The 20,955-nt window shown below is 42.8% G+C and overlaps 1 protein-coding gene across 1 annotated transcript in view; it reads right to left on the bottom strand.

Moving 5' to 3' along the window:
- Window positions 1-2,100: 2,100 nt before the first annotated feature.
- Window positions 2,101-20,955, bottom strand: part of NUDT12 (nudix hydrolase 12) — a 31,515-nt gene continuing 12,660 nt past the window's right edge. Inside the window, exons 4-7 of the mRNA XM_088477663.1 lie at window positions 15,486-15,653; window positions 9,696-9,809; window positions 6,419-6,618; window positions 2,101-2,894 (exon numbers count right to left, since the gene is read on the bottom strand). Of these exons, the coding sequence (XP_088333789.1) occupies window positions 2,784-2,894; window positions 6,419-6,618; window positions 9,696-9,809; window positions 15,486-15,653 (593 nt within the window). The 3' untranslated portion in view covers window positions 2,101-2,783. The remainder of the gene's footprint in view (window positions 2,895-6,418; window positions 6,619-9,695; window positions 9,810-15,485; window positions 15,654-20,955) is intronic.

A 20,955-nucleotide genomic window follows, 5' to 3' on the forward strand; every position in this document is an offset into this window, starting at 1 on the left:
TAAATGTATTATTTAGATGTGATTTGCGCCATTTTGAGGGAAAGCTATTGTGTATAATGTCATAATGTCGAGGTTGCAGGACAAGATCATGAGAAATTTTCTGCCTTTATTAATATAATTGGTAGTTATAGTAAAATCCCGTTAACATATATATGCTGCAGCAAATCATTTCAGGCTACCTGACCCTTTCCTAGCCATTCCATAAGAACAAGTCAGAAGGCTTGATGAAACCGGGATGTGAATACCTGGAGAAACGCGTCAAGGTTTGCAGACGCTCAAGCTCGCAGCACTCCATCCATACTTTACTTCTATTTTCTGCTGCTCAGCCGAATATTATTAGAGACTGGTTGTATGGAAACCAGTGCTCCTGCCGCACAGCAGAGGCAGGACGTCTCACACAGCTGCGTACACACAGAGAGAAGTGCCCCGGCAACAGCCACACTAGCGCATCCGCAGCGGGCAGGATCCGAACGCACAGAAACTAGTGCACCGGCACCCGCTCCATGTGTATGTATGCACTGTACCCTGTGGCTGGGTATAACAGCAGCCCCAGATTAGATGTATTAGAATTCTGGGGATTGATTACCTATGAGATGGATTCTTACCTACATACCCACAACATAAAGGTTGTTTTTAAGTGTACCGGTATACTTTGAATACACAGTGATCGGCACCTGGATACAGGGAGGAGATCCTGCGGATGGTTTGTATATATTGATTGGCACCTGGACAGTGATCTATTACAGTATTAAGGACAATTGCTGCTACAAAGTAATATATGGGAGAAAGATTTTCTGGAGGTACTGTATCACATGCCCATACGTCAGATGACTATAGCAGTGCTTGAGTAATAGTGATCTTAAACTTCTGATTTAACTTTGTTGCTGAGCTTTGAGAAAACTATTGCACCAATTCTGAATATTAATTTTTTTCATTTTTTGTGTATAGTGATGTTATTAAATATTTTTTTAGATTTTATATTGTGTTCATTGCTTCAAACAAGCGTTCCATCTATTCAAATTGGATTGTGTCTTTTTAGCAGGTAGCAGACCCTGCTGGTGGAGCTGCCAGTTTGATTAAGCATTTATACTGAGTGGTTGATAAGAGCACCTGTCTTTTGTATGGTTTCATAACGTCGATATATTGAACAGGTTGGCATTTTGTCAGTGTAGACATTATAGTGGCGGCATAGTGAATATACCGCACCCCTTACATACCACACCCCTAAGCCAATAAGCCTTTACCACAGAGCTGTCTGATTGGCCAGCACATCTAGATCAGCATTACCACTTAATAATCAGTGTACTTTGTAGCTTTGTAACCTGACACATCAGCATTTTATTATGTTTGCATTAAACAACAATTTTATTTTCATTTGTTATGACAAGATGTAGTCAAAAGGTCAACGACGGCAATGTCATCATTTATCATATCGACACTACAATGTTGACAGTTATGATGTCGACATTGTTAAAATGTCAGCAGGCAATGTGTCAACAGGTGATATAAATATTCATAACACATGTGCAATGTCCATACGTAGAAAAAAGAAGAATTAAATCATGATTAAACAGAAGGTTTAAGATCTTACTTGCAAATAAACTCATTAAGCTTCATTGTATTTAAGTCTTATCTTATCGAACAAGCTTTAAGTAGTTTTAATCTATTGAGGCAATGTCTTCTTGTCCTATGCCTTTAATAGCAGGAACTTTAATTGATGATCAGAATGACATATTTCAAAAGAAACTGGATAAGCTGGGAGCTTCCTCTTGCAGTTTAAATTCATACCCTAGGTTTCCACAGGTATGAAAACTGTACCTCTGCTAGATGCAGGCTGCAGCAAAAGTAAAAATTGCACAGAATTCTTTTAAAAACTAATCTTTATCTCTCAGCACTATAGTCTTTACAGATTATTTTTTTTAACAGATATGACTGTGCCTCCATCATTCCCCAGGCCCGGGAAGAGCCATTCCGGGGCTCTTTACGGGCCTCGGGGCATAGCCTAATAGCGGGAGGTGTGGCCACGCCCCCCCCCCCCCCTCTCTTGGAAGGAAAAGTAAAAACATCCATCAGTGTGATCGCTCCCCCCCCCCCGCCCGCACAGGCAGAGGAGACTGCTGCTGCTGCTCACAGGTAAGAGGAAACGGGCCAGTGGCAGACATAGGCGCCTCCAACAAGCCTGGGTAGTTAGCACCCACTCCCGTCTCTGCTCCCCTGTCCTTATCTACCTACTATATTCAATGCCAGCTACAATACAAAGTGATACAGTAGAGTGAGCACAGGACTTTTACTTCTCATCAGCCTAACAAGAGACTTGCATCTGCTTTTCCTACCTCCATATTGTATGTTATATTTAGTATTTGGTGTACTAGCACATAATATAGAGGAAGGGAGAGTCAAGTGAATGATAGAGTTGTGAGTGTCTGCATCCAGTATATGGAAGATGAGGCCTGCTCATGTATTCCCTTCTGCAATGTTACGTCAAGGCCAGTGCTGAACAGGATACACAGGGAAGGTTTGGGGTACACGTGTCACAAAATACTATAACAGCCTTTGTAACACTGTGGAGTATTAGAACAGATAAGAAACTGTGCGTTGCAACTTGGGGAGCCAAAGCTGTACAGGCAGAGGATGACACAGTTGGGCTTAACATACAAGATGAGTGTAGTTGAAGTCATAGGCCATTTGCTTTGGACAATTTTCCGGATTCTTATTTTGCATGATTGATAATCAAAAGGTAATTATTCTAATATATATTAAAAGAACCCTCAGCTTTGATGATGCTATAAATTTGAATTCATTCCAATCCAATGCTTTATTAACTGGTGAGCGATAGCATGCCTTGGTGGCACAACCAGAGATTGCTGATTTCCTTGGATCAAAGCTTCTATGATCTAAAATAAAGAAAACAATATTAAAAAGGGTTTACAATGTAACTGTTGTATCCCTAAATCTGTCTCTGAAGGATAACTAGAGGTTCCAGTTTACTTATACTAAAGTCCCTATTACACTCTTTAGGTAGAATGGTAGCAGTACCAGAAACCAGTGTCATTCCCCAATTACTTGTCCTATTGGCACTTCTGATTGCTGTAGAAATAAGTGATCATGAGCGAGAAGTTATCGATGGCAGCTGATTGGAAAATATAGGCTAGTGTTGTGCTATCAGTGTTTGTAGGAGGATCCTTATTACTGCTTCTCCAGGGGTCTTTTAGTAATATGCAAAAGATGACTACATCTGCCTGACAGCACATCATTTGGCAAAATCACCAGATAGTGGACACATGACCAATAAGAAGAAAGACTGCGTGCATCTTCACCCCTCTATATTCTCAGACTGCTAGTGTGTGTTCTATATATTTACAAGGCTTTAGGATGGAGGACTATTATTGAATTAAGAACAAGAAACCAGCGCTCAAAGAACCTTAGTAAAAATAAAAAAAAAGTTAAAATGCATCTTGTTTTATTAAAGTAAATCTATATGAAAGAGATAGTAACTTACAGATGTGTCTTCATAAACCTAGCTTCAATACACGAGATGGCACGAGATGCTGGGCACAAGAGAGTGTGACTCTGCTAGCGTGGGACGGCTTTTTTGCTGATAAATGCATCTTAGTTGCAATGTGATGTGACCAGGATGCATCAGAACACTGGGCCTGATTCAGACCCGGTCGCAAGCGCTGAGCGCCCGCAACCGGGTCGATTGTGGCCCAGAGCGCATGCGCACGACGGAGCCGGCTCCGTCGTGCGCATGTGCGAGACTCGGATAGCGTCGGGCAATCCGTCGCTCCGGGTCTCGCACCAAAGGGTGCGTGCTGTCGATGTTGAGTGACAGCATACCCCCTTTGGTGGGCGGGCCGGGGGGTGGCTGCCCAGACGGAGGCGTTCCCATGAGAAAACCTACCGACTGCGGGCGGCCCCACTGACATCACAAGTGATGTCAGTGGTAGAGCTTTCGGCCACGAGACCCTACCACAAGGGTCTCGTCGCAAGCGCGATGGTCGCGATGGTCTTGACCATCGCGACCATCATCCTGGCCGCTCGCATTAGCTGTGGGTGGCAACCCACAGCAATGCGAGCGGCCAGGAGGCCGCTCCATAAAAAAAAAAAAAAGACGCCCTCAGAGCGTCCGGCTCTGAATCAGGGCCACTGTGCTGACTATAGAAAGCAAATGGAACTTGGTGTGGAAAAAGCAGCGCCCACTGCATAGTAGCACTTCGTATACAGATTCAGAGACTCAGTCGCACACAGATATACAAGTGTCCCATATCAAATAAGCACAGTCTCCTTGTGCATCCTAGTCAAATTACATTGCGACTTAAGGTGCGTATCCACTAGCAGAGAGTGGAACGACAGCACGATTACAACATTGTAATTGTACAGTCGTTCCTCTTCCCCTGCAGTGCCAACACTGAACACTATGTCGCTCAGTGCAGGCACCCGCCCTCATCCCTGAGCATGGTCAATCTGTCAGCAGAATGACCGGCATGTTCAGGCGATGAATGATGTCGGAAATGACCAGCGGGAGCGTACATCGCTGATCATTTCCGCCATTTTCATTCCCGATTGTGCATGATAATATCGTTATCGTTCAATTGCTCATTTTAATCGACAAGTGGATACACGCCTTAAGACATATTTTCGGGCGAAAAAGAAGTGAAAAGACACCCGGCGCTAACATAGTTGCACGGGACCTGGCGTGCCAAGAGCGGCAGTTTGGTGCGGCTGCAGCAAGAATGTATGAGGACACATCTGTAGCAATTTACGCTAGTGTCAGACATTTTAGCTATTGGCTTGTGTATTCATATGTTGAGCACATGTACAGAGATGCGCAGGCCATGCTAACAATGAATTCCCAGTGATAAACCTGACCTGATTACACATACAGTAATGGTGAGTTACCGCAGTCTTAACAAATGACTGGTCACTATGACAGGATATATCATGTTTAGCAAGTTGATTGCGATATATACTGTTCTTACTCACATGCATACCAGCGATTTTTAATGCCACTGCACCTGAATACTTACCTGCCAGGACAGCTCTTCTGATATAAAGCTAACAAGTAAAAAAAGTGACTTCCGGGTTTATGACCCGGAAGTCCTAATGCGCGTGCGCTGCCATCTGCCAGCTCATGCGCAAGAGGGAGAAGGATCCTCCACATCCCACTCTGGGGGTTTTTGTGGAAAGAAGCCAATAGGCGTCTATAGGCAACGCCAACTATTCAGCTTGCCGGCGCTTGCTATATATGGGAACATTGCAGCCCTATAGAATTCCATATGTAATGCGGTAAACCTAAAAGGCAGTTTTCTGAGGTTTTACCGTTTTTCCATGTTTGATACATCTCATCCTATTACTGCAATAGTGAGCTGAAGAAATCCAACCCATGTAACTGTCTTATTGGTCAGTGTAATAGTGGCGCGCAAGCAGTTCTGCAAATGCTGAGCGTATGCAACTCTGAGCAACTACGGGCGATTCACAGCCGTACGCAATTCAGTCTCATCAGCACTTGCAGTTGAGAGGGTGTAAGTGGGCATTCGCACCTAGGCTATGTCTTCTGAGGCCATGCTGTGGGCGTTTGGGCAGAATTGCGGGCTGTGCTGAGTTGATAGTATGCGGAGACCCACTTGATTTCAGATGGATCTCTTGTACCAGATGTAGGACAAATGGAGGGTGACTACTTCAAGCGATTGGAATGGGACAAAACAGACGTGTGCAACCCTGCAAATGGGCGAATATCCGCAGACAAAGCAGCCAATTACCTCCTATCTGTCATTTTTCTAGCAGTCTTTGAAATGACAGTTAGAAGCTGATTGAAGAAGTTGCCCAAGGCAAACCCCTTTATCTCTCTCCAAGATTTGAAACCTTTCCCCCCCTCTATGTGCTATAAAGGCTATATAGTTACAAATATAATATGTAACTAGCTGAGAAAAACTACAGAGATAAAAACTGCAGCTCCGCCATGTTTGGACATATATGCAATAAGTAAAACCATACATCGGCGCCTTTCGTACACATCTTCTTTTAAGCAACATTGAAACAAGCATTGATCAGACACCATTTTGTCGGAAGTGTTGAAGCAGTCACCAGATGAACAAAACATTGCCCACAGCCAAGCTTTCATTAAACTGACCTAGCATGTCTTGGCTTTGCGGTCCTGCTGTAATATTTCAGTTTACAAATACAAAGGGGGTTTTACACACTCCATCTAATCTCAAGAGCTTGCTTAGAAATAGATATGATTCCGATAAAGCCAATCTTCTCTTGGAAGCATACATTTTATGATTATAGTCATTTCAATGTATTTCAGTTATGGAATCTAAACATGGTCCCACAAGGCAAAGAAAGGCTGCGGTATTCCTGCACAACCAGAGTAATCAGGAAAGAATCAATACAAGGAGGAAATTAAATTGAACTTTACCTGTTCCCTAGTGAACCAACGAGCCTCCTCTATTTCAATCTTGTCGACTGCAATTTCTGTGGATATTGCGACGCCTAAGCAACCAATCATTAGGGAGGAGGGCATGGGCCAAGGCTGGCATGAAACATACTGAACATGCCCAACTTTAACTCCACTCTCCTCTTTCACTTCTCTCCGAACAGCGTCTTCTATTGTTTCCCCTTGGGAGAAGAGAGAGGTAACAGTGCCAGCTATCACATTTAGCAAAGTCAAAATATAACATGATTATGATCAGTTTTCATTAAAATAAAAAAAAAACAACCTAGAGCTGAAAAGCAGAATGTAACTAGTTAAATAAAACATTGGAGACAGAAAAAAAACCCAGCCTGCAGCCATTTTTTATTAAAATGAGTGAAATTTGTTTTCCGCTATTACATGAAACACTTCACACGGAAGGATGAGAATTGATGCAGTGACAGTTGTCATAGAGGAGCTGCAGACAAAGGATTTATGTTGCAGAGGAAGTAAAACCAAGTGAAATTTACCAAAATGCTATTAGGTTTCCCTGTGTATTATAACCAAGCATTGGGTATGCCTTGCGGTTATCACTGCCAGTGTGCTCTATTTTAATTTATTACATAGTACACTCCAGCACTTCCAGTTTTTGGGTAAATAAATATGTATGGATGATTACTCAGCATATATCTCTAGTCAATCAGCACTGAATATCTGGAACAAAACAGATTTGTATTGGGAAAAGAGCAAGGCAGGAATACAGTAGCTTCAAAAACATGCTGTGTGTTCCCATACTATGGATTAGCCTGGTGCTGTTTATTGGAAAATAGGGGGAACCCGACAAAGTTTTTCCCAATAATTTCCAATACCAGACCAGGCTCAGAAGTCCAGGGCTGTTTATTGGTTTGGGGGGGACCCCAAACATTTTTTTTATTTTATTCAACTAACCATTTTATCTCTTTGAAACACATCAAGTAACAGGGACATAGACATGGGTGCACAGGGAGCTGTTGCTAGGGCATGTATGGTAACGCAATCCGATCCTTTCACTTGATCCTGGTCATCTGGTCGGCTCCAATGGTTTTTAAACATGCTTAAAAACCAGGAGACCCAACGGCCAACCAGCCTACCAATATTGATCTCCGGGCCAGGCAGCTCAATACACCATCTGCATCACCTTTCAAGGGAACATGCCAGTTTCAGTTGCACTACCCAGAAGCCAGAGAGTTCATAGCTACTGCAATTGGGTGTGGAGGTGGGGCAGGATCTGGAGGGATCCCGTCACCGTTCACCGATGTGGCGGGACCCGGCAGAAACTGCAGGCATGGATCCTGGAGGATCCAGTCCCCGTCAGTCATTACTGCAGAGTTCGGCAGCGGGCGTAGTGCACAATGGCGGCATATTTCATTTTAAAAATAGCACCAAGAGCCGCGACTGTCTTGCTTGCGCCTCCGCTTTTAAAGTCGAATATAGCCACGGTGAGCCAATGGCGGCTCACTGCATCATCACCCACTTGAGCTGGCTAATATTAGCCAGCACGAGGCAGCGAATGGCAGAACGATGTCATGGAAGGAGCAGGCAATAGCTCTAGAACACATAAGATGCAGAAAGTCCTGGGGTGGAAAGGTCATGCAAAATAGCAGCTTAAAGGCTGTCGCCCACCAGGTAAAGGTGCTGGTCAATAAATTACTACAACAATCAGTTTTGGTAGTGAGTGATTGTCCAGAGAATCTGACACACATTTTATCAGCCAAATCTGGGGCATATATACCTCCCATCAACAACTTCCCCAGTGCTTTTTGTCACACAATATAGACAGATATAAATAATAACACAGCTTGGCAAGGCTAAGGCAACTTGGTATTAATGGATTACTGGATGGCTGCAGAGGGTATAATCACATATCATGGCAGTACACTGTAGGCACACTTGAAAGTAGCAGCCGTCTGAAGCACTAATACTTCAGCCTAGACCATAATGGAGGTGGTCTGTAGAGATATGGTCAGGAGGCTAGGTATGGCAGGTTCCGAAAATAATAGGACACTTTGGCAAGTCTAAAGCATTCCCCTTGGCCACCAGCTATATATACTATTAAACGGCTTAGTTCAGTCTGTGATGGATGTTTAGCTGTGACTGAGAGAGGTGGACAGCCGCAGAGGGCACCGTTTATGACACCACCGTTGCTCCTGAACCAAAGAAGGCCTGGTAGGGATGCTTAGTAGTTCACCCGGTTCTTAGCTGGGGCACCAGCAACCTTAAACCGCGTGCAAGCAGGTTGAGTAGTCAGACGGCTATCGCATCCTTCAAGCAGCGCAGGTCTGTCTGAGTAAGGATCTTTCAATAGCTTCAGTCAGGTAGGTGTAGGCATCTCCAAAAAATGGCGCCACAGCGTCTAGAAGCTGAACGGGTCCCCGTCCCCCAGGAGAAGGATTGGGCCGGAGCCGTTGTGGAAGGTTCAACGGGGTCCCTGAAAGCTCAGGCAGCGGATCCAGGTACTGTGAGCTACGCAGTGACCTCAGGCGGCAGATAACAGGACTCCGAAGCCAGTCTCCAACAGAGTTTTAGAAAACAGCATCCGTCATCTTGGGTTTGGAAGCCATTCCCCCTGTACACTTTCTTTTTAAAATACTTTATTTCGCTTTCTGTCTTTACATTTTAAATAACAGAAATAAAAGCTATGTTTTACCTTTCATTTTTAATGTTTCTATTTGCACTTTATTACCCCAATGACTGAACACCCCCAAAAGTTTTATTTTTTTTAAATGGTGACATTTTTACCTTACAACATCAACGGAGGAAATGGGGAAGAGTGATCAATTATCTTTATAGATTACAGAAATATGTAGTGTGTGCGGCGAAATATGCCAGAGGCTGGGCCCAAGTGTACATCTGATCTTCGGGGCATAAGGAACAGATGGGCATCCCGCGCTTGGAGCATTTGGAGGGCTCCAGACTGGGAGACAAGGGAAAACAGATGCTAGAAGATTAAGTCTCTGCTAGCAGGAGGAAACGATCTACAAGAAGACATCTTTCTCAGCTGCACAATCAGTTAGTGGACTGTGAAAGGAAACCAGAGAACCTAGATGAAACCTATGCAAAAAGGTGGAGCACGTACAAACTTTGCACAGATAGTACCCTCGATGGAATTGAACCCATGTCGTTTCACAAACAATGGCTGTTAGCAACATTTATTACTAAATCATAGCATAGTTTTAAGGAATATATATATATATATAGTATATAATGCCGTGAATATATGAGAACAAAATACATACATATTTACCTGGTTCTATAAATCCAGCTAAACAAGAAAACATGCCAGCGGGAAATCTCTTTTGCCTCCCCAACAGGCAGTGGTTTCCATCAGGATGAACTATAAGCATTATTACTACAGGATCTGAAGATGGAAATAAGAAAACAGATGAAGGAACAATAGCTTTATAAATCACTAATCTACTAAACATACCCACGTATGACTAGTATTTATTTAATTTTTTTTTAATTGTACTGTATGTGGGGAATATTTTGTAATTTCAGCAAAAAACTTGATACAAAGTGACTGAAGTGCAGCACAATATCCACTTTGCTCTTGCAGTGCATTTCGATTTGCGCATGTGCCTAATTTTCCGCCAGAGTATGGATTTGAGAAGAAACATGATGAACATTACTCTGCAGTGGCTGGAAGCAGGATTCGGGTGGAGCATGTGAAATAGTATAATATAGTAGACCTGCAAACTATCACAGTCTAAAACATGTTAAACCATGTCCAAAAGGTATGCGATAAGAAAAAAAAAACACACTAGACAGCATAGATCCGGTAGCGCAGGGCTTGCCACATCCCTGTTGCTAGGTCGCCATAGCAAATACAATTTTAGACCTGGCGACTGGATTTTAAGAACTGCGGACCCTCGAGCATATGCACAGTACAATGTTCTTCCCCGCTTGCTGATTGGCAGAAACCGGGTCACCTGCGTAACAGCGCTGCCCCAAGCGGTGGCCAATCAGAGGGCGGTTCTGGTTACACGTGATCCTTGGGGGGTGTATTATGCAATAGCAGCAGCATGTGATAAGAGCGGCAGGTCTGTTAATCGGGGAGGACATGGGTAGAGGATGAGCAAACATCTGGGCTCCACAAACTCCAAAGCTGGTGTAAAAAACGAGAAAAAGAAGAGGAAACAACTTCGCCAAGAGGACCTGGGGTGAGTCAGGAACTGTAGAGCAGGAGGGTCAGTGTTGTTAATATTATACTCATAGCATCTAGTCCCGGGATCAATCATAATGAACAATAGTAACTGCGAATAGTATATGAGCACCCCTGACCTAATTATAGGCAACACCTTCTTGATTAGGACTCAATTTACTTTGCTGCTAGTTGTATCTAAAGTTAATCTGTTTTATATTTGCTTGTATTGTGTAAGTCTAACTTAAAATAAATAATTGAATTGTATTGGAACTTTGTACTAGAAGGGGTCTGATGGGCATATGGGATATGGGGGTCTAATGAGCATGTGGGAGATGGGGGTCTAATGGGCATTTGGGAGATGGGGGTCTAATGGGTATGTGGGAGATGGGGGTCTAATGGGCATGTGGGAGAAGGGGGTTTAATGGGCATGTGGGAGATGAGGTCTGAAAGGCATGTTTGAGATGGGGTCTGATGGGCATGTGGCAGATGGGGTCTGATGGGCATGTGGCAGATGGGGTCTAATGAGCATGTGGGATATGGGGGTCTAATGGGCATGTGGGAGATGGGGTCTGAAAGGCATGTGGCAAGTGGGAGTCTAATGGGCATGTGGGAGATGAGATGGGGTCTGATGGGCATGTGGCAGATGTGGTCTGATGGGCATATGGGAGATGGGGTCTGATCGGCATATGGGAAATGGGGTCTGGTGCATGAGGCCTGATGACATGTACAGGGCCTGATGAACTAGCTTTCCCACAAAGCTCATGTTCTGTGCAAATGTTGCTTTTATGTCATTTTTTATTTTTTTAAAAAAAAGACAGTAATATTTTTTCATGATAATTTGACCACTAGGAGAAGGGGGCCATTAAACGCTTTAAGAGTTAACAAATTTAGTCGATGTTGTGTGTGGTTGGTTGGGGACAATAATCTGGTTCCTAAATTTTTAAGCTGGCTCCTAGATTTTACAAAAAATTGTCAACCCCTGCCGTAGTGAACCCCATTCAAAATGAGTTCACTAAGAAGTGAAGCTTAGCAATACAATGAGAGTACTAAGGCTGCCGCCTATATTGCAGTAAACTCAGTACCAGAGCAACAGGACAGAAGCAGCAGAATTATATCATTTCAAAGTCAAGTACTGTGTGGTCAGCATAGGGCTACATACAGTAGTTACATAGGAGCTATATATGATATGTAAGATGTTGTTATGCAGGTTATGTAATTGCCTATAGCGAGCTTTGAAACTATTTGTTGTGGGCATGGGAGTGTACATACTAGACATTGGGCCTCATTTATCAACAAAATTTACATTCACGAGTGATAAAACTCGTTGCATATGATAAATGGTGCTCCAGCCAATCAGCTCTCAACTGTCTTTTTCAAACAGATGACAGTTAGGAGCTGATTGGCTGGAGCACCATTATCTGTTATTTGTGGCCGCTGCGGTCCTTACCTGCCTGTATTCTGACTGTTTCCTAGCAACTAGGATGCTAAATGCTATGTGCAGCGGTTCACCTGTTTGGAATACCTCGTTACCTGACTCCAGTCTGATAACTCCTGTGATTGGTCTGTCTCCCTGTCATTAGGGATACCTGCATCCTTGAACCCTGCCTCAGTCCTCTGTGTGTAGTCCCTGCCAGTCCTGCTCCTGTGTCCTTCTGGATTCTGCCCTGTATCTGTGTCCTGTGTCCATCCCAGCTCCGTGTCTGTACCCTGCCAAACGTTTGGATGTTTCCTCATTTTACACTTAACTGTATTTTTCCTGTATCATACAATGTGCACTTCAGCATATTTAGGGGGAGATTTATCCAAGTTTGGAGAGAGATAATGTGGAGAGAGATAAAGTACCAACCAATCAGCTCTTCTGTCATTTTTCAAAAACAGCCTGTAAAGTGACAGTTAGGAGATGATTGGTTGGTAGTCTGGGTTCTATGTACTAAGCCTTGAAAATAGGTAAAGTGGATGGAGATCAAAGTACCAACCAATCGGCTCCTACTGTAACTGTGACTTTACAGACTGTGTTTGAAAAATGAGAGTTAGGAGCTGATTTTTTGGTACAATATCTCCGTTCACTTTGTACATAGACCTCTTTATCTTTCTCCACTTTATCTCTCTCCAAGCATTGATAAATCTCCCATTATTGCCTTATTACAGATATAAATTAAGTTTAATTCTAGATTCAGCATATATGCTATTAAATTACCAGCTGAATCTCTAGGAGGTGCTCTGCATGTTTTTGTGTGATGACACCTCCCAAACATACATGCTATGGCATTCACAGCACGAGCCCAATGCTGGTCAGTGCTCAGTATATTTAAGTCTATAATTTCTGTGTGGCATTCATAGCTCAAGCAATTGCAGGACTTTCCACAGCCATCTCCCAATAACTGTCAGCAAGATTAATTGAATACTGAAAGTGATAAGGCAAATTGCAGCAGACAGGGACAGAAGATAAATGCCACAAGCACAACCAGAAAATATATAGTTGAATTATAATTGGGACTCTAGCCCTGAAATATTTTGGGCTATAACAATGCAGTAGCATAAATGTATATGTGCAGAGTATGTGAAATATTTAGCATATAAGCGCTATAAATTTTAAAACATAACAGATATTGAGATTTATATCACCGACTGTACTCTGGCAGATCAAGACAGAATAAGTTATATAGAGCTCTCTGATGTGAAAAAAGTGCACTCTCTACCTTCTATAAATATCACCACCAGCAAGGTAACACAAGCATGAATCACGTCAATACTTTAATCCAATGTGACAAGTAGTCAAAATAATACAATTGATGAATTTTTTGGAACAGTGCTTTCATTTTCCTTATTTAACGCTTGAGCTGTTGGAAGTTAAGAGCTCATATCGATATTTTACATTTTTACTACACATTATATAGTGCTAAATTCGTGAGGTACTGGATGTGAAGAGCGCAGACACAGCTGAATTCTATGCATTGGGCCTGTGTATTGCGTTCATTATCATGTTGGCTGGCATTCAACTACTGGCACATGGATATTGGAATCAAAATGGACTGTATCAAATATAATGGTAAAGCAATGAGGTGCTGTGAAGGTGGCCACACATGGATGTCTAATCACTGGACCACAACACAGTTTGGCCAAATTGTACATATCGTTCACTATGTCTCAGAGAGACTGATTGGACTAATGCCATTTCACAATGGCTGATAATGATCATCTGTCAACCACACGAGGGCCTTATGGTTTTCCTGGAAGTACTGTACATATAGCTATAACCTATGTGGCTAGCCAACCTTATGGAGAACATCAGCTAGTGTGGGAAGCTAATATCAAATTGGTTGTAGTACATGTGTAATATTATAATACTACATGCACCATTTTATAAATAAGTCCCACTCTGATTGGTTTGTATTAAATTGCAAAAAAATATCAATGTCTTCTCACCAATACAATCAAATGTATATGAGCAAAAAGATTGATAACCCAATTTATCTCTTATGAAAATGTTTAACCCTAGTGCAGATCACATTCATTATTGTTAAAGTGTGAAGATTGTAATAGAGAAATTAAAGCCTAAAGGTGTGTACACACTAAGTGATATATCGTTCTGACACAGATAGGAACAATATATTGGCCACTTCGCTCAGTGTATACGTGTGTCGTTCGTCGCATCATATGATCTGCTGTGCATGCACGGTAGATCATAAAATCTGGCGGCCAACACCATACCTCTGGATGCGGCGGGCGAACGATATATTGGGCGGTCGTACACCAGATCTTGCAGTGTGTACGGACCGCCCGATATCTTGTGCCGTCGTACCTCCCGTCGTTGAGTACACACATCGTCTAGTGTGTATCCAGCATAACATATCTACAACTGTTCCGCACCAGGCATGAGCTGCGAATGCACGCAGCAAACAGCCTAACTTTTCCAAGCTGTATTTAATTAATATCAATCCGATTGGAAATGGATATTATAACACACCTGCTCCAATTGTATGTGGCTGTGTATGCGGATGTAGCAGTACACCATAAAACGTGCGGCCGGCTTTATTGTTGCCAATGCATGCAGCTTAACTTTAGATAAGGCCAATTGGAAATGATAAAGAAGGACTGTGACCGCGGACCAATTATTTTCTTTATTTCTTTTCATGGAAATAGGACTGTGAGGGAAGTTTCATGCACATGAAACTAACTTAATAGCAAAGACAAAACCAATAGAAAGAAAGGAGGAGGAGAAAGGAAGGAGGTAGAAAAGAAGGAGGTATCTCAATTATACCATGGAGATGGTTGTCTAGGGACATCTGAGCAGAAAGGCAAACTCTAGAACAGGGTAGAACAGGGTATCAAGCCCTTTTAACATTGAAGTCTATTCTTATTGTAATATATAGTTATCAGGGCCACATAGGGTCTGCAGCCTCGTACAAAGAGCATACAGCAAAACAGGGTTATAACAGAATATTACATACTGGCCTACAGGTTATTCAGCTCTTTCAACACCATTCATTTTGATACTTTTAAGCATTTGTTTTTTTCAACAAGAACTCACGTCGCGTTACATGAGCACCACATTCCATGTGTGATCATTATACATACAAACAGTGATTCTGTCTGACAATACTAATGCCCAGCACGTTCCCTGGTATTACATAGCAAGCTGTGCCACCAGAACTCAGCCCAGGCTACTGCTTCCAGCGCTTCTTACATCTGTTTCTCTTGCAATCATTTCTGTTATTGCATAAATGGGATAAGCTCTGACTTGTATAGGCACAAAATACACTTAACTGTGCTGACTGTTATATCCAAATTGGATTTTAATGAATTCATCAATTATGTTCTCTTTCTGTGTAATCAGACAACAATAAGTCATTATTCAGTTTTAAATTTTTTTGTTCACTAAGCACTCACCTACTCTTGGATATGATGTGTTATGGATACCTTTTAAACTGGGACAACCTCCTTTTAAACAGGTCCGCTTGTACCCACCTTCTTCAATTACTGTCTCACCACTACAGGTTGGGCAGAACTTGTACCGGTTGTGCCAGGCTAGTATAGAACGTGCTTGTGCTAAAATGCCTGGGAACAGAAAGATAGCCATGTTTATTACATGTTCTGAAAATTATATATCCTAGCTGTCAGATGCATGGTAAAACAAGTGCAGTAATGTGGTTCCCAGACAGATATGTGCACTGTCAACTTCAAAGTGATTGCAACAAACTGTATGTATAAAACCTATTAACTGATTGCCTGTCGTGGCCGCTTCATTTGCGACCACGCCAGGCTGTACGTTACCTGATACGGTCGCAAACAGCTGCCGGAATATAATCTCCTGGCCTCTCTACAGTGTCTGCTTTGCTGCCTATCACTGCTGATCGGGCAGCCCAGCAGGACTCCCCACCTGGTGGCTGCAGAGAGCAGCAGCCGCTGGTGAAATATAAATTCAGCAGCCCTCGGTCCCCTAGTGCACAGGTTCTCAAACTTGGTCCTCAGGACCCCCAACAGTGCACGTTTTCCAGGTCTCCTCACAGAATCACAAGTGAATTAATTAGCTCCACCTGTGGATCTTTTAAAATGTGTCAGAGAGTAATGAGTACACCTGTGCCTCTGCTGGGTGACCTGGAAAACCTGACCTGTGTGGGGTCCTGTGGACCGAGTTTGAGAACCACTGCCCTAGTGTATACCTTGTGGCTGCTCAGAGGAGTAGCCGCCGGGGAGATGTAAAGTCGAGATGATCCGATCATCAATAGTCCAATATATCGACGACTGATATGTTAAAAAAAAATTATATTACTGTTATGTGTTTAAAAAAATATATTTTTTCTTTAGTAAAATTTTCGTTATAAGTTATAAATTGATGTTCTTAACCTAATTCAACCATCAAAAAACCCTGCCAATTTTTGAGCGGTTTTTGGAAAAATGTTAGCCAGTTAAGTGGTTCATAACACACCTAATTAGAGGCATGTGTGTGCCTACAGCTTGCAACATTATATTATTTGCATTCGGGTACTGCAGTGCTTTTACCTGATGGTACTCTTTTTGTTTGTTTTTTTCTGGTATGTTCACTTCATATAACTAGTTCCGGAAGCAGGAAGAAATCAGTGAAACGTTTCAAAAATGAACAAAATAAGCAGCTGGAGACTTGTCCACTGTATGGAAACTGTTACAAGTTATCACAAAGAGGTACTGCCTTTTTATTCAAGATTATTCAGTTATACTGTCCCATTTGAGTTTATGGCTGATATGTTATTATATCATGGACTGGCAACTGGAGACTTTGAAATATTAAAGGTCCTACCCAAAGTCAATAATATGAAATAGGGGACTTGTAAAGAGTCATTAAATATAAACATAAACAGCAAAATTAGAACTGAAATATGCACAAAATGTTGGTCAAAAAAATGAAAGTGATTATAAAAATGCGGTCTTCACACGATGGCACAAAATAATTTCAATTCTGCAAAAGTGAATATAAAAAGTGTGGCTTCTGGAGTAGCTGGCAGCAGTAATGATGGCAATGAAACAGCCGCATTGTGTCTCTCAAGCGCTGTTCTCCAATGTTTTTTACATTAATGAACTATTTGACTCTTTTTCTTTAACATACAAAAGTTTTAGAACATCCCCATTAATCCAGTTTTAATTAAAATGTAAGCAATACAAGTCCATTGAATAACATGAAATGGTATAAAGATAAACAGCTAAAGGTTAAAAAATAAGTTTAGTTTAGCAAAAACTGGAAAATTATGTATATTTCAGTTTTAAAAAAGTAATTAAGAGAAGTAATGGCCTTAGAACAAGTAATATTCTGTAGTAATGAAAATAGAATTCTTGGTACTCACAGTTAAACCTTTTCTCTTCATCAATATGGGGGATACTAGTCACCATGTGATGTGTAGAGGGTGCTGTGTGGAGCTGTGTACATCAAACTACACTTGTTTGTAAGCTAATCTATACCTCTCCCCTCTACATCCCATAAGCCCCACCAAAGCTAACAGGAATCAGTCAAACTTTATGAAGTCCTAAAGAGACCCCATTTAGCAAACTGTCATGCATACAACATATCCCCAAAGAGTTAAGAAACATGTAGTAGACAACAATAACAAGGGGAGGGAACGCAGTGTACCCAGATGTATCGAGAGAAACAGATTTAAGGATGAGTACCAAAAATCCTATTTTCTCTTACAAATCTAGGGGACATTGCTCACCATGGGGACAATCCAAACCTGCCCCTATGGCATGGGACGCCCAGCCACAGCAGTGCATACAAGCTTGCACCCGAAACTGGCGTCCATAGCCACAAACACATTGAATTTATAAAACTTTGTTAATGTATGACCTGATGACCAGTTTACAGATATGCCCAGCTATATCCTTGCCGCTGGCGCGAGATGCGCGCCCACTAGCGGGCACGTGCACTACGTACGTGGACGTGCCTCCATAGGAATGTATGGTGCGATCGCAGTGCGCGCCATAGTGTACCATACCGCATGCAGGTGTGGGGAATCGCATGCCGCATTTTGTGGCACGAACAGCCACAATGAAACTGGGAGCATCTGTATCTAGACATTGTCAACCTTTTTAGGGTCTATCTTTTATACCATAACGAGCCGAAAACTGAACTTTTAACTAAGCCTATTTTAAGCCTTTTTCTAGTCCAGTCTGCAAAAAGGACAAAATGTGTGGTAAATTAAATGCCAAAGTAACCTGCTTCTCTTCGCACCAAGCAATATATATTTTTCAAACCTTATGATAGTTTGTGTTTGGTATAAAAGATCTACAGTACATGAAAAAGATAAACAATGTCTAGTTAGAGCCCACATGGTAGACAGTCGATAGGTCGACAGGGACAAAAGGTTGAAACGCAAAAGTTCGATATGGATGAAGATTCACAGGTACAAAAGGTTAACAGGGTCAAAAGGTCGACACAAATGGTCAACACATTTTTTTTTCTAACCCTACTCTTCACCCTAACCCTCCCTCCTGGTGCCTAGCCCTAACCATGAGGGCAAATGTCTAACCCTAACCGTCCTCCCTAGTGCCTAACCCTGACTATCAAGGTAAATGTCTTCCCCTAACCATCCCTCCAAGAGCCTAACCCTCTGGTAAGTGCCTAACACTAACAAAACAAACCAAACATGCATCGACCATTCCAGGGTCGACCTTATGAAGCTGTCTATCTTCATCCATGTCGACCTTTTGTGCTTGTCAACCTACTGACTGTCTACCATGTGGTGTCTATCTAGACATCGTCAACCTTTTTAATGTAGATCTATTGACTGGAACAGTTTTTTTGGTCCTGATCATCATCTGACCCTGTCAAAAAAACACTTAGCCCGGAGAATCATGGCTTCAACAGCCACGCCGTTAAAGCCAACTGAGCTCAGTGTGCTGCAGGACAGAATCTTGGCTGAGTATGTCTCCCTGTACAGGAATTTGCCACAGAGATTCTGCTGCCAGCAGGAGGACATACCAAGCCCTCCTAGGCTAATACGGAACTACCAGAATGTCAAGAGTCTTTTCTGCCTTGATTTTCTTGAGAACCCAGTGAATCAGAGAAATTGGTGGGAAGAGATACGCCAACTGGAAAAGCCAAGGTGCTGTTAAGGAATCCACCAGATCCACCTGAGGATCCCTGGTCCAAACCCCATACCTCTGCAATTTGTGGTTTAGACGAAAAGCCATTTAGGCCCGTATTCAATTTGAGCCGAGCCGCGTTAACTTAACGCGGCCTGGACTTAACGCCGACTTCGCCTGTTTTCCAGGCATTAAAGTATCACGCGCGTGCCCGCGTATCCCCGTATTCAATTTGAAAGTAGGCGAAAACTGGACCCGGCGATACTTGGATCGGCGGTAAAAAAACGGGAATTTTCGGGAAATAATCCTAGGTCTCCCCTAAAGATGTCCAGACATGGGGGATCACTATGGGTAGCCCCGTTTTTGGCTGCAAAAGAAAATGGGGTTTTTAAATATCTGTGGCAGGTGTTTTTTTCCCCGACTTTGAAGAAGTGATGCAGAAGAGTATTTAGCTTATTTTTTTCGTTTTTAAAAATGGTCCCATCAAATTTGGGGTACATGAAAATGGGTACTAGCGTATTTTTAAGTCCCAAAACGCATTTTTTTTTAATTCTGCAAAAATGCACCTGCCACGGCTATTTGAAACCCTGACTTCCTTCAGTAGTTAAAAATGGAGGTACCCATAGTGATCCCCCATGTCTACACATCTTTAGGGCGGTCCCTAGAATATTTCACGAAAATTTCCATTGTGTTGTACCTGTAAAAGAAAAGTAGTAAAAATTTACAAAAAAAATGACATAAGGCCCCTCCCCCCCCTAAAAGCCAAACCAGCCCCTGGCTTGCCAGCCAGTGGTGGTTTCTAAATATATGGGGAACAAAAAGTGTAGGGTTCCACCATATTTTAGAAACCAACCCAAGGCTGCAGGGACCAGTTCTGGTTTTAAATATAGGGGTAAAAAAACACTTGGGGATCCCCCTATATTTAAGACCAGCACCAGACCCAACCGACCGGGGTGTAATGCCACAGCCCGGAGACCCAAACACCGGAGCTCCAGGTCCAAAGCATTAGCACCCCAAATCGGTCAGCGCAAGCCGGTGATCTCGGGAGAGTCGGGGACCCCCCAAAGAAGGGTCCCCCCCTCCCGAGCACCACAGGCTTACGCTGAAGCCCGGGGCTCTTCCCCATACCCCTGGCTTGGTGGGTATGGAGGTAATGGGGGGGCCAAATAATGTAAAACTATTGTGTTTTGCAGTGGAACTACAAGTGCCAGCATGCCTGCCATTTTGCACTTGTGGAACAACAAGTGCCAGCAGACATGTGGCACCTGTAACTTCACTGTAAATTAAATAGTTAAAAAAAGACAAAACACACACACTGTGACAGTATAACTTTATTACACACACCTACCCATTCACACATACCTATACCAGATGAATCTGTCCCCTTCTCCAGTAGAATATCCGAAAACATGGCACTGCAAAGAAGAATTCATACTCACCTATATCCTGGCGCTGGTCTCCGCAGCATCCCCGGGACTTGGCAAAACAAAAAAACGAGTTTACCCGATCCACGCACTAGCTATCAGTATGTGTGTTGCCACACATACTCATAGCTCCCGAATGCCAGCTTCCGGAATATGCACGGAGCTGGCAGTCCCGAGAGCCAATCAGCGGCCGTGCTGACTGTAGAGTGGCCGTTAATTGGCTCCGGCAACTGACAGTTCCCAAGTGGTGTGACTCGAAATGTTGCACCCCAAAACCCCAATTCTGCACTTTTTTAACGCCTGCCATTCATAGGCGATACTTTACCGCCTATTACATTGCATTGACTTAACGCCAATGCAAATTGAATACGGGGTAAAACTAA

This window comes from Taudactylus pleione, unplaced genomic scaffold, assembly GCF_031769625.1.
Source record: "Taudactylus pleione unplaced genomic scaffold, aTauple2 ptg000202l, whole genome shotgun sequence".
Classification (NCBI taxonomy): Eukaryota; Metazoa; Chordata; class Amphibia; order Anura; family Myobatrachidae; genus Taudactylus; species Taudactylus pleione.